The sequence below is a fragment of the Galleria mellonella genome, unplaced genomic scaffold (genome assembly GCF_026898425.1).
Source record: "Galleria mellonella isolate WM207_F2 unplaced genomic scaffold, CSIRO_AGI_GalMel_v1 utg132, whole genome shotgun sequence".
In the NCBI taxonomy this organism is placed as follows: Eukaryota; Metazoa; Arthropoda; class Insecta; order Lepidoptera; family Pyralidae; genus Galleria; species Galleria mellonella.
This window is the reverse complement of record NW_026441989.1, coordinates 1,296,644-1,309,193: the sequence shown is the minus strand read 5'-3', so window position 1 is coordinate 1,309,193 and position 12,550 is coordinate 1,296,644. Positions and strand designations below refer to the sequence as shown.

The following is a 12,550-nucleotide window of genomic DNA, read 5'->3' as shown; positions in this document are numbered from 1 at the left end:
CTAATCTGTGGCGTAGAATTAGTAGATTTGTAGCAAATTTATAGTGATTATTTACTCTATGCTTTAGCAGAATTATAAAAAAGAAAATGTTTTTCTATATTTAATTATATTTTTTTTTATCTTTTCATGGTGAAAATATTTTAGAAAATGACTGATATTAATAGTTTATTTGAATGTTTTGAAGAGCCAGTACAGAATGAAGCTCCTGTTCACTTTCCGAATATTAACTACTCCAAGGACAAATCGTAAGATATCATATAACCTTAACGTGTTTTGTTTTTTAGCAACGAAATATTATTGTATGGCCAATCTATTGAATACACTGAATTATATGATGCTTGTGAACATTATTTTTATATCTTTATAATATACGAGTATTCATAACTTAGTATTTACTAGTTTACTAGTTATATATTGGTAGTGGTTGACAGGTTATTTAATTCATTTTATAAATTCTAGAGATTTAACTCATGACTCCCCATCGTCAACAAATAAACGGCCACACGAAGAAGTGGAGTATGCAGATACATCTCAGGCAAAAAAACCCAAACATGAGGAGGATGAATCGGAGCTGACTAGCGACATTAAGTAAAATATTATTATTCTTTTAATAATTAATTTAAGAATTTTTTGTTGATAATTAATACCACTACTGTTCTAATTGAGATGTCTTCTACTGCCAAGATTTTAGGCTAGGATCATAGGTTTATGTGTATTGAAATAGCAAAAGACAAAATGATAACATTTACAAAATATATAGAAATAATTTTTATTAGTGAAAAAAGTGGAGGTTCAATTGTATATGTTTGTATGTGTGTCTTAGTTCAGTTTGATTGTATTTAATGCTTTTGTAAAATGATATCTTAAATGATTGTAAATATACTTTTTATATGTTTAAATGGAATGACACTGAAATGAAATGTAAATTTAGATCATATCATCTTTGTATTCTTTCAATCAAATTTTAATAAAATCCATTCATTGTGTTTGCATGAAAGAGTAAAAATATCTATTCATCCTTATAAACTTTTGTATTTATAATAGTAAAATTTTAATCAGTTTTATGTGATAATATATTTTACACATTGTTTTAGCTTAGAACTACTCAGTTCCCGTATAGTTATACACACTTTAGAGACACATGAAGGCTGTACACATGAAGTGGCTATACCTCCCAACCATGAATATGCACCACTTACACCCCTTACATCTGAACCTGCCAAGCAGTATAGTTTCATATTGGATCCATTTCAGAAGGAAGCCATATTATGCATAGACAATTTGCAATCTGTATTAGTTTCTGCTCATACTTCAGCTGGTAAAACTGTGGTTGCGGAGTAAGTACTGTTTCATTGAAAACTTGCATACTTTTAGAGATTTAAATTTATTTTTGAAACATGCAATTATTTCAAACAAAATTGTAATTTCAAATAAAAAGCACTTTAAATAATAAATTTAATCATGTTAAGTCCAGAAAATATATATTAGTTTATTATTAGTATTTTAAAGTAATAGTTTGTTATTTTGAAATTAACCTTGCAGGTATGCAATTGCACTTTCACTGAAGAACAAGCAAAGAGTGATATACACAACTCCAATTAAGGCACTTTCCAATCAGAAATACAGAGAGTTCTCAGAAGAATTCCATGATGTAGGACTCATCACTGGAGATGTAACCATTAATCCTTCAGCTTCTTGTCTTATTATGACCACTGAGGTGAGATTATGTATATTCACTCACTATTTTGTAAAAGTACTTTGATCATATAGGGATCATCCACACCTCATATCTCATAAACATTATGTGTTTTGGAGCTTCCTCTTTCCATCTAACAGTGATGGCATTTATATATTACTTCCTCTAATATAATTTTTAATTTAGAAATTAGTAAATTAAAACAATACTTCCAAAATCATAACTGTTTTAATAATGTTTTTTTTTACATTTGCAACATTCAAGATTCTAAGGAACATGTTGTACAGAGGATCAGAGATAATGCGTGAGGTGGGATGGGTTATTTTTGACGAAATTCACTATATGAGAGACAAAGAGAGAGGAGTTGTTTGGGAAGGTAAGTCATTTTTCGTATTTTATTATCCTACTTAATTATAAACATGAATGTTTGAATATTAAAATGTATGTTGTTATGTATTCCAAATCTTATTCAAGATAAGATTGGGAATATATATGAATTATATTTTCTTCAGTACAAATACATATTACAAATATATAGAGAAGTAGTGGAATTGAGAACTTGTGAAAATTTTTACAAATTTTTGCACGTTTTTAGTAGTATAATACAAGTTTTGTATGGTTATTTACTCTAAACTTATTTTTCCACAGAAACATTAATTCTGCTACCAGACAATGTACATTATGTGTTCCTCTCTGCAACCATACCCAATGCAAGGCAGTTTGCCGAGTGGGTGTGTCGTCTACATTCACAACCATGCCACGTCGTGTATACAGAGTACCGACCAACGCCACTGCAGCACTACATCTTCCCAGCAGGTGGTGATGGTATCCACCTTGTTGTGGATGAAAAGGTGATTATTATATCTGTTAAATTATTAAGAGACTCCAAAAAGAAGGTTTTTGCTTCACTTTTATTTTTTTTATCTATATGGTAATACTTATTGTAATCCATAGAATTTGATCTCACATTAATTTCGTCATGATTGAAGTCCCAAATTGTTTTGCAGGGCTATATCTTAGTTTTTAAGATGGTTCATTATTATATAAATATTAGTTTTTTGCCACTGCTTCGTACTCGTGTTCACATTTACGTTTACGAAATACCAAGTTCTACCACAACCACTTCTAGGTGGCATATAAAAAATAAATACATAAATTTTTAAGTTAGACCTTCAGGGATAATTAGTGCAGTATACAAATCACATTTAATTTTGTTTTTGCGTGATGCCAGAACAAACATACAAACAGATATATAGACGTAAATTATCGAAATTATTGTTTTGACTTCTATTGCTACTATTAAAATCTCTTCTATCATTTTTTTATTTTAAATATCTCCCCTATATGTATATCGTCCAGTTACAATTTTATTATAATAAGATATAAATTTAGAATTTTGTTTTGGTTTAGTTATAAAAAGAATGTATGAAAGAATAACTAAAGGGATATACAGGGTGTATGGGACAGGTTGGCAAAAACTGAAACAGTGAACATCATTATTTTGAACTGAAAATCAATGGAAATTTTTACTTGAAAATTTCAATTTTTTTTGTATTTTTCATTTAAAATTATGAATTTATTAATATTATGTCATAATATAAGGGAATAATAATATTTTATAGTGAAATACTATGAAATACCAAGAAACAGAAATGTAATACATATTCGTATTAAAGTCCCATTGCGACGCGAGGAATCACCTGTGTAAGGTCAACGCCACAAGCGTACGAAAACTACCTACGGAGATGCGCCTTTGCTCACGTGGCGTAGATATCCCGCATCGCGTGGAGCACACAGTACGTCATAAAATTTCAGATATATTGCGGGGCATCAAAACTAAGAAACATTAATTATATGGCTGTGGTGCATTTTCAGTAAGAAAATAATCTGCCATCTGATTTAGATCATGCATCTAAATCAGCTGTGTTCGTTTTGGACAATCTGTCCTTTCCACCCTGAATAATATAAAAGGGGATCAAAGAAAATTAATGTAAGCATTACATTCTAGGGTCAATTTAAAGAAGACAACTTTAATACAGCGATGGCCGTCCTCAGTAATGCTGGTGATGCAGGTAAAGGAGACCAGCGTGGGCGACGAGGCGGCCCACGCGGGGGCAATCAGACAAACATCTTCAATATAGTTAAGATGATTATGGAACGGAACTTTGCCCCAGTGATTATATTCAGTTTCAGTAAGAAAGACTGTGAAGCATATGCTATGCAGATGGCCAAGTTGGACTTTAATACAAGTAAGTTTAGGGTTATCTTACGCATCTTACGCGGACAATCCTGTCCGTCGTTGTCTAATTCGTGCCACGCTCACTCTAGGTGCTCCCTGCGCGGTCACTATGCCGTTTGGTGGCGTTCGGGAGGCGAAACTAGGTTCCAACACGAATTGCTTCAACCCGGTTTTAGTTTATCATATGTACCGGGACTTTTCGAAAATCCGCTGAATGTCGCTGCCTACTTATATAACTAAGAACTGTTACAGTATAACATAGGTTCCCAAACTTATTTAATTTCAAAAAGAAAATATTAAATCTCTGATTCTTTATGAGTTTTATAGGAACCTCTAATCAAATTAGCACGCAAATTTGAAACTAGATGTGCCGTTGTACCAAACCAGTAATAAATTGAGTGTACTACTGCTTTACACAAGGTGAGATTGCCTATTTTGAGAAATATCGTTGTGTAATTTTTTACTAGAGTGCATGCAGTTTTTATTCTTCCTTTGCATTAACTTGTAACAATATTTTTTTATTATATATAGTCGAAGAGAAGAAGTTAGTGGACGAAGTGTTCAACAACGCTATGGACGTGCTGTCTGAGGAGGACCGCAAGTTGCCACAAGTAGAGAATGTGATCCCGCTGTTACGACGCGGTATCGGCATCCACCACGGCGGCTTGCTGCCCATACTCAAAGAAACTATCGAGATATTGTTCGGATTGGGACTTATTAAGGTAATAATTCATTCATTGTTAGTGTTATTACATCTCGATGGCTCAGTTATCCTGGCGTATTGAAGCCTTAACAACAAATTACTTGGAATAGAAAAAACTTTTGATGAAATTAAAATATTACTCGAGGGAGACTATGTACGAAAGTAATCCACTTGGGTACCTCTCTTCCACTCGATTTTCTGCCGTTAAGAAGCTCTGCATGCGGGACTATGTTTTGATTTAAAGGGTGGGATATGACAGTTAAATTACAGAGTACGAAGGAATAAGTGTTACAGTAGTTTAGGAACAGCAACGCACGATGGTACCGTGAGCATCACAGTGTGTTCTGTAACAGTCGCCTATTCACATTCGCGATGCTGCTCATGTCAATAGGCGACGCTATTGCTTTCTATCAGGTAATAAAACAGGGCTATTACACGCTAGACTGAGGGCAAGGGTAATAAATATACTACTCTGTACAAAATACCATGTTCAGTTTTTTTATTATATAGGTATAATATTTATTATATATGTGTGTTGTTTACAGGCACTGTTCGCTACAGAAACATTTGCTATGGGGTTGAATATGCCAGCTAGAACAGTCGTTTTCACATCATGCCAAAAATTTGATGGGAAGGACTTCAGATTCGTAAGTTGCTACTTTACATTCTATATGTGTATTATGATTGTATGATATTATTGTATCAATTTATTTGATTAAAGAATGTAGGATCATTTTGTCATTACAATCAAATTGTTTCGGATTTTTTTTTTTTTGCAATACTACAGTTATTGTTTTATTATTGTACATATAAATTGGTTTTTTTGTTCTTCATTGTAAAAAAAAAAAATGTATGTAAAAAAAGCATATATGTGTAATAATAAATTGATCTGTAACTAAATGATTGTTATCAGTCATTTATCGTTCAGTTATAGATTTTAAAGTTGTTTGCTTGGGCACCTCTGTTCCATTCGTGTTTCTACCGTGAAACAGTTGTGTTTACATAGCTGTGTTTCGGTTTGAAGGGTGGGATATGGCAGTGAATTTACAGGATATAGTGGAATAACACCTGAGTTCTCAGGATTGGTAACTCATGGGGGTATCGTGGGTGAAACAGTATACTCTATTATGTCCACGGTACTGCTCGTGTCTATAGGCGACGGTTACCACTTTCGTTCGGTTGATCGTCAGCTTGTTTGCCATTGTAAGTTGCGTAAAAAAAAGATCGATATTTCATTATATACCTGGGCTTAAATCGTATAAGTGACTTTAGGGATGACTTGTTTAATATTCGAATATGTCGTCAAAGGGCGTTCATAATGGTAAATAATTCTTAAACTAATGAAATAAATCTAAATAATTCATTTCTGACTCTACAAACTTACACTTGTATATAAATATTTATCTATCTATCTATCCATTTAAGAGCTGCGCTCTTGTCGGTGGAGCTCCTGCCACTCACTACGATTTTCAGCGAGTCTCTTCACCTCTTGATACGACACGACACGACACCAACTCCTTCCTCCTTATAAACATAATATAATAAAATAGAATAGTAGGAATTTAATAAATATATGTGTTAATATAACAATATTGTAGCAAGAGAATATTTGCAGCTATCGTCAGGCGAGTATATCCAAATGTCAGGTCGCGCCGGCCGGCGAGGTCTTGACGATAAGGGTATTGTGATCCTGATGATCGACCAGAAGGTGACACCCACTGTCGTCAAAGACATGGTCCAAGGCAAGGCGGACCCCATCAATTCTGCCTTTCACCTTACATATAACATGGTGAGTGGGTGTATCGTGTTCGTAGTGAATAAATGTAACAAAATAAATAAATAAATAAAACACAGAGACCAAATAAGTAATTTTCATGGCTTCATCCACTATGTATGTGCTAAAAAACATATTCGACCTCATAAACGAATTTGTATATTTTTTCACTTTTTTTATACTATTTTAAATACCTTTTTAAATGTGTATTAAACATACATTTTATTTAAATAAAGGTTTCACATTGATTTCCTTTATTTTGTTAACAAAATATTCCCTAGGTCCTGAATCTGTTACGAGTGGAAGAAATCAACCCAGAGTACATGCTGGAAAGAAGTTTCTTCCAGTTTCAAAATCAAGCTGCAATTCCTGATCTGATAGACAGTAAGTCCAAAATATATGTGACTGTTTATTATGAAGCTAAATATTAAAGTTTTTGTATAAGAACCTTATTAATATAAATTGTTTATAGACTAATAACTTCCCCATTGCAAAAATATATTGCTTTCTTGCAAGTGAATTTATATGATCTAGGTTTTATATATTTGTATATTTTTTTAATCTCTCCATAATTTTTTTAATGGAAGATAAGGGAATGAACGCCGTGTGGTCCCGGCGTAGAATAGGCCACCCCTTGCGTTCCCGTGGGTGTCGTAAGAGGTGACTAAGGGAGGGCGATGGATTGGCTGCAGCGTCCCTCTTAAAACATCTCTGAAGCCTAACTGGAGTTGTGAATAGGTCTGCCAAATGTAGCAACAACTCTCCCTTATGTTCAGCAGTGGACAGTGGCTGATAGGATGATGATGATGGATGTACCCCTGCCTGCGCTAACGGTACACGCTGGCGGAGCACCAGTGAGGAATAATAGGTGAGAATGAAAAGTTTAGAATTCAGCACGATGGACGTCAGGAGGGACCACGTGTAAGTCGATCTGACAGGATATATAAACTTACTATGGGACTGGTAATCTGCATTACTAATAATCCTCCCTCCCTCGCCTGGTTGTATTTCAAAGATTTGATAGTTTTGGTGTACTTATTAAAAATTATTGTTGTCGTTTTAAAGAGGTGAAAACTAAGGAAAAGGAGTACAAAGCGTTGACGGTAGACCAAGAGCACTCGATAGCAGCCTACTGCAGCATCAGGTCACAGCTTGATCTACTCGGCGCGCAGTTCCGGTCGTTCATTACTCGGCCTGAGTATTTGAAACCTTTCCTGCAGCCAGGACGACTGGTTAAGGTAGTTACATAATAGTTAACAGTAAATAGAAATAATACCTGTTGTATTAAATGGAATGTTTTACTAAGGCTATAGTTACTAATAGAATTACTGGAGACTTATTTTGTGAAAAGGTTAATCTGAGCCTTATTAGAAAAGTAATAAAGATTGTTTAGTCTAATATGTGTAATTGGACTAAAGTATATTTGGGACTTATTCCACATGAGTTAAGAGATACAGACTGTATATTTAGTAATATTTACCTGTAGGTTAAAACAGAAAAGTACGAGTACGATTGGGGCATCATAGTGAACTTCAGGCATCGAACACAAAAGGGCAAGAGGGGCCAGGAAGAAAACCCCCTGACAGCCGAGGCGGTTATCGTCGTCGACATATTGCTGCACGTCAAGAAGGCCGACGAGAACGATCCGGATACCAACATGCCCTGTCCTCCGGGAGAGGTAAACCAATATTAAAATAATAATATATCCATGTAGGCCCCTAACAAGTTTATTCAGTTTTTTTATATGTAAAATTAGGAATCTAGCCGTGTATATAAACACATTCACATGCGTATACGCACAAACACACATACGCACACACGCATGCACGCAAGCACGCATGCACGCATGCATACATGCGCGCTCTCACGCAATTTTTTTTATTAGTTTATAAAGTAATTTTGGTGACAGTCAAAACTATGATGTTTGACGAGAGATTTATGCCTAGTGAGTGGAGGTATTACATACTTATATCTAAATATTGTACAAAGTTGTTAGCTATATTATATATATGTATGCTAAACAGGCTGGAAACATAGAAGTGGTACCAGTTCTTCATACCCTGATCTACCAGATCAGCTCACTTCGCGTCCACTATCCAAAGGACCTGCGACCCTCTGACAGCCGGAAGTCCGTTCTGAAGACTATTGGGGAGGTCAAAAAGCGCTTCCCTGAGGGGCCACCTCTTTTGAACCCGATAAAGGACATGAAGATTGAAGACAAGGTGTTCAAAGAGTGTGTTGATAGGATTAAACAACTAGAGGAAAGGTGAATTTTAATTTTATTTAATGAACCTGTTAACTCAATTCACAAAATATATATATATATATATATATATATATATATATATATATATATATATATATATATATATATAATGAACTTACTATGTTTGGCGTTTGCAATAATTGTTTTTGACTTCATCCAGATGTTTTCGAGAGCATATTTATCTAATTTCCATATAAGTGTAGTTTTGAATTGACTTGATGTTTTAAAAAGTAGGCTATATTTGGATTATGGCTTTTTTTTTAAATATCTCTTGTGACAACCCTCAGATATTTGTCGGCATATCAAAAGAGCTTTCCTACTGGCTATTCTGTGTCAAGACTACGAAGTTGTATTGTGCTTCAGTTACCTGCTTAATTCTTTTGTATAAATTTATTTTATATCAAATATGTAAATCGAATATATTCCTGTACAATAGTTTGGGTTTTGTTTTGTCCCAAAACAGTGTTAACAGTACAAAAAGATAAACATGATGCAAGTCCACATCAAAATAAAAATTTTCAGAATTTTTACTAGTTATATATTAAAGGAAATCTTTGACAAAAGTCTGCTTGATTACCTGGTAAACGATTATTTGGCAGTTTATTATATTATTTGTATACTAATGTGCATATAATGTTAAAAAATCTCATTTCGATAATTTTAATTCTATAATTTTAGACTGTATGCACATCCTCTACACAATGACAAGAACCGCGGTGCTCTCACCGCTGCGTACGATAAGAAACAGGAACTGTACGAAGAACTGAACCAAGCGAAGGCGGAGTTGAAGAAAGCGAAGAGCATATTGCACATGGACGAGCTGAAGAAACGCAAGCGAGTGTTGCGGCGGCTCGGGTACTGCACGGCCGCTGACGTCATAGAGATGAAGGGACGCATCGCTTGTGAACTAAGCAGGTAATAATAAATTTTTTAAATATTATGTTGCAGTTCTGTTTGGTAACGTGACAGAGGAAGAATACAATGTGTCATTACTTCTTTTCATCTTTAGATTAAGTGTGTAAAGAACAAAGCACCAGTCCACGGTGCCGTTAACGGTATACGCTGGCGGGGCACCAATGAGGGATAATAGGTGAGAATGAAAAGGCAGCTCAGTTAGCCCATCGTGATAAATATATATGCCTGGATTTCAGCACGATGGTGTCCAGGGGGGGATCACTTAGAGGTCGACCTGACAATATGTTGCTAGCAATGGGAATAAACAAAACGAGAAGCTTGTTTTTTTTTTTATATAAGTATGGTGATACTCATGTATGTTTTTTTTTTTTATTCAACTTAGAATGGCAAATAAGCTGACGGCCCACCTGATGGAAAGTGGTAACCGTCGCCTATAGACATGAGCAGTACTATGGACATAATAGAGTATACTGTTTTGTCCACGTTTCCCCCTATGCATTGTCATTCCTGAGGACTCAGATCTTATTCCTCTGTACCCTATAAATTCGCGCCATATCTCACCCTTCAAACCGAAACAGCCATGCAAACAACTGCTTTACGGTTGAAACACGAATGGAATAGAGGTACCCAAGCAAACGATTTTTGTACAAAGTCTTCCTCATGTATGTAAATGTAACATTGGTGTAGTGCGGATGAGCTGCTATTAACCGAGCTGATCTTCAACGGAGTGTTCAACACGCTGACGGCGCAGCAGAGCGCGGCGCTGGTGAGCTGCTTCGTGTGTGATGAGAACTCCTCGCAATCCTCTGCTAGCGGAGAGGAACTTCGGGGTGTGTTGCGCCAGCTACAGGTATACCAGCATGACATCTACCTACCACCGAGTGTGTGCGTGTGCGTGTACGTGTACGTGTCCATGTCTGTGTCCGTGTGCGTGTGCGTGTGCGTGTGCGTGTGGGTGTGGGTGTGCGTGTGCGTGTGGGTGTGCGTGTCCGTGTCCGTATGCGTGTGCGTGTGTGTGTGTGTGTGTGTGTTAAAATATTTGATATCTGTTAGGACATTGTAACTCTCTCTATGGAGTGGATTCATAATTAATGAGTCAACTGATCACTGAGCATTTTTTTACTTTTGTTCTGCAAAATGACAAAGTATTGTTTTAGTTATTAAGTTATGGTAGTGGTTTCGGCTTAGTAAAAGTGAAATGTAGGATATAATTGTCATGTTATTTTAATAACCATTATTAAATGGGTGTCTAATAAAGAAGGAATCCCATTTTTTAGTAGAAAGTATGGAACCTCGGCCGCTTCCATTTTTGTTTTAATCATACATTGCTTTTTGGAATATGAAATAAATATTCCATAAATTATTTCGTGATTGAAAGGGGTTACTTAAGAAAACTGAAATGTTCTACAAACCTATTTTAACTTTTGTGTAAAAGGACAACCACTTCAACACTTAAAATTTGGGTGTAGGTTTAACGTTATTATAAGAGGAATCATTTAGATATGGTTTATTAGATGTTTGCAGAACATTTTTTAAAAAATGCCTAATCAGTAATTGGAATTCTTCTTATTCACTATTTAGGAGTACGCCCGTCGTATAGCAAAAGTGTCGATCGATGCCAGGATGGACCTCGACGAGGACGAGTACGTGAGCAAGTTCAAGTGCACGCTGATGGACGTTGTGCTCGCGTGGGCCAAGGGCGCCACCTTCTTGCAGATCTGCAAGATGACCGACGTCTTCGAAGGTACTATAAATTTGTTTCCTACTTAAGGGGACTTTTTTCAACCGACTTAAAAAAAGGTAGGAGGTTCTCAGTTTCATTATATTTTTTTATATTACCTCAGAACACCGTCATTTATGAACTAATGTGGATTTTTTTTTTTATCTGAAAGGATGTATTTAGATTGATCCTATAGAAATAAATATTATCTAAATATTTCAGTATTTTCAGTTTTTAAATCAAAATAATTGGTTTTACCATGATTGAACTTGGTGATTTGTTGTATATAAAATTTCCTATTTTTTTTTATTTAGATTCCTTCTCTCCGTAGTCTCAGAGGTTACGTATGATCCTATAACATGTGTATGGTTTCATTGTATTCAGTCATATTAATGAAGTTTGAACCAATAGAATTACATGGTTTCACTTCACAACTGAATGTTACCTAATTATTGTTTCTAGGTTCTATAATCAGATGCATGCGGCGTCTGGAAGAAGTGCTGAGGCAGCTGTGTCAAGCAGCCAAGAACATCGGCAACACAGATCTCGAAAATAAGTTTAGTGAAGCGATCAAACTACTCAAGCGTGACATAGTGTTCGCCGCCAGTCTTTATATGTAACAAAACTAATGTATTCTTTTAAATACATACATTTTATTTACATATATCTTTTATTTTTTATGATTTAATAACCTTCATGACGCAGTGGAAGGCACATTAAATATTTCTACTATTTATAATTCTAAAATTAATAAAAAATAGTAGAAAGAATTTTCAAATGAAACAATTGATCACAATGTTATAAGAGAACTTTATTGTTGTAATTACGGTATATATATACCAGAGAGAGACTTTGTACAAAAGTCGATTGCTTGGGTACCTCTGTCCCATTCGTGTTTCAACCGTGAAGCAGTTGTGTTTGCATGACTGTGTTTCGATTTGAAGGGTGGGATATAGCCTGAATTTACTGGGTACAGAGGAATTATACCTGAGTCCTCAGGAATGGCAACGCATGGGGGGTATCATGGATGAAACAGTATACTCTGTTATGTCCATGGTACTGCTCATGTCTATAGGCGACGGTTACCACTTTCCATCAGGTGGGCCGTCAGCTTGTTTGCCATTGTAAGTAGTATAAAAAAAATTAACTGGCAAGTAACGAAAGGAAACAGTATTTCACTAATGTCACTAGAGAACCATATCCACAGAGCAGGCCGTGTCCGATACCGGCTATTATC

At 35.3% G+C, this 12,550-nt stretch overlaps 2 protein-coding genes across 2 annotated transcripts in view; both read left to right on the top strand.

Annotated features, from left to right (window-relative positions):
* Positions 1 to 27: 27 nt before the first annotated feature.
* Positions 28 to 11,973, top strand: LOC113518532 (exosome RNA helicase MTR4). Its single transcript, XM_052901598.1, has 18 exons — positions 28 to 245; positions 460 to 588; positions 1,095 to 1,337; positions 1,543 to 1,717; positions 1,961 to 2,072; positions 2,345 to 2,547; positions 3,705 to 3,945; positions 4,467 to 4,657; positions 5,184 to 5,285; positions 6,254 to 6,427; positions 6,694 to 6,796; positions 7,478 to 7,650; positions 7,899 to 8,090; positions 8,437 to 8,678; positions 9,357 to 9,593; positions 10,281 to 10,443; positions 11,175 to 11,337; positions 11,776 to 11,973. The coding sequence occupies exons 1-18, from the start codon at positions 148 to 150 to the stop codon at positions 11,931 to 11,933; spliced, it is 3,099 nt and encodes a 1,032-aa protein (XP_052757558.1). The 5' UTR covers positions 28 to 147; the 3' UTR covers positions 11,934 to 11,973.
* LOC113518071 (exosome RNA helicase MTR4) overlaps positions 2,601 to 12,550 on the top strand; it is a 26,551-nt gene continuing 16,601 nt past the window's right edge. The window contains exon 1 of the mRNA XM_052901600.1: positions 2,601 to 2,611. The gene's annotated coding sequence lies outside the window, so the exon portion shown is untranslated. The remainder of the gene's footprint in view (positions 2,612 to 12,550) is intronic.

Coding starts and splice junctions, on each gene's coding strand:
- LOC113518532 (XM_052901598.1), top strand. CDS start 148: ATGACTGATATTAATAGTTTATTTGAATGTTTTGAAGAGCCAGTACAG. Junction 4,658..5,183: donor TCGGATTGGGACTTATTAAG/GTAATAATTCAT, acceptor TGTTGTTTACAG/GCACTGTTCGCTACAGAAAC. Junction 8,091..8,436: donor TGCCCTGTCCTCCGGGAGAG/GTAAACCAATAT, acceptor TATGCTAAACAG/GCTGGAAACATAGAAGTGGT.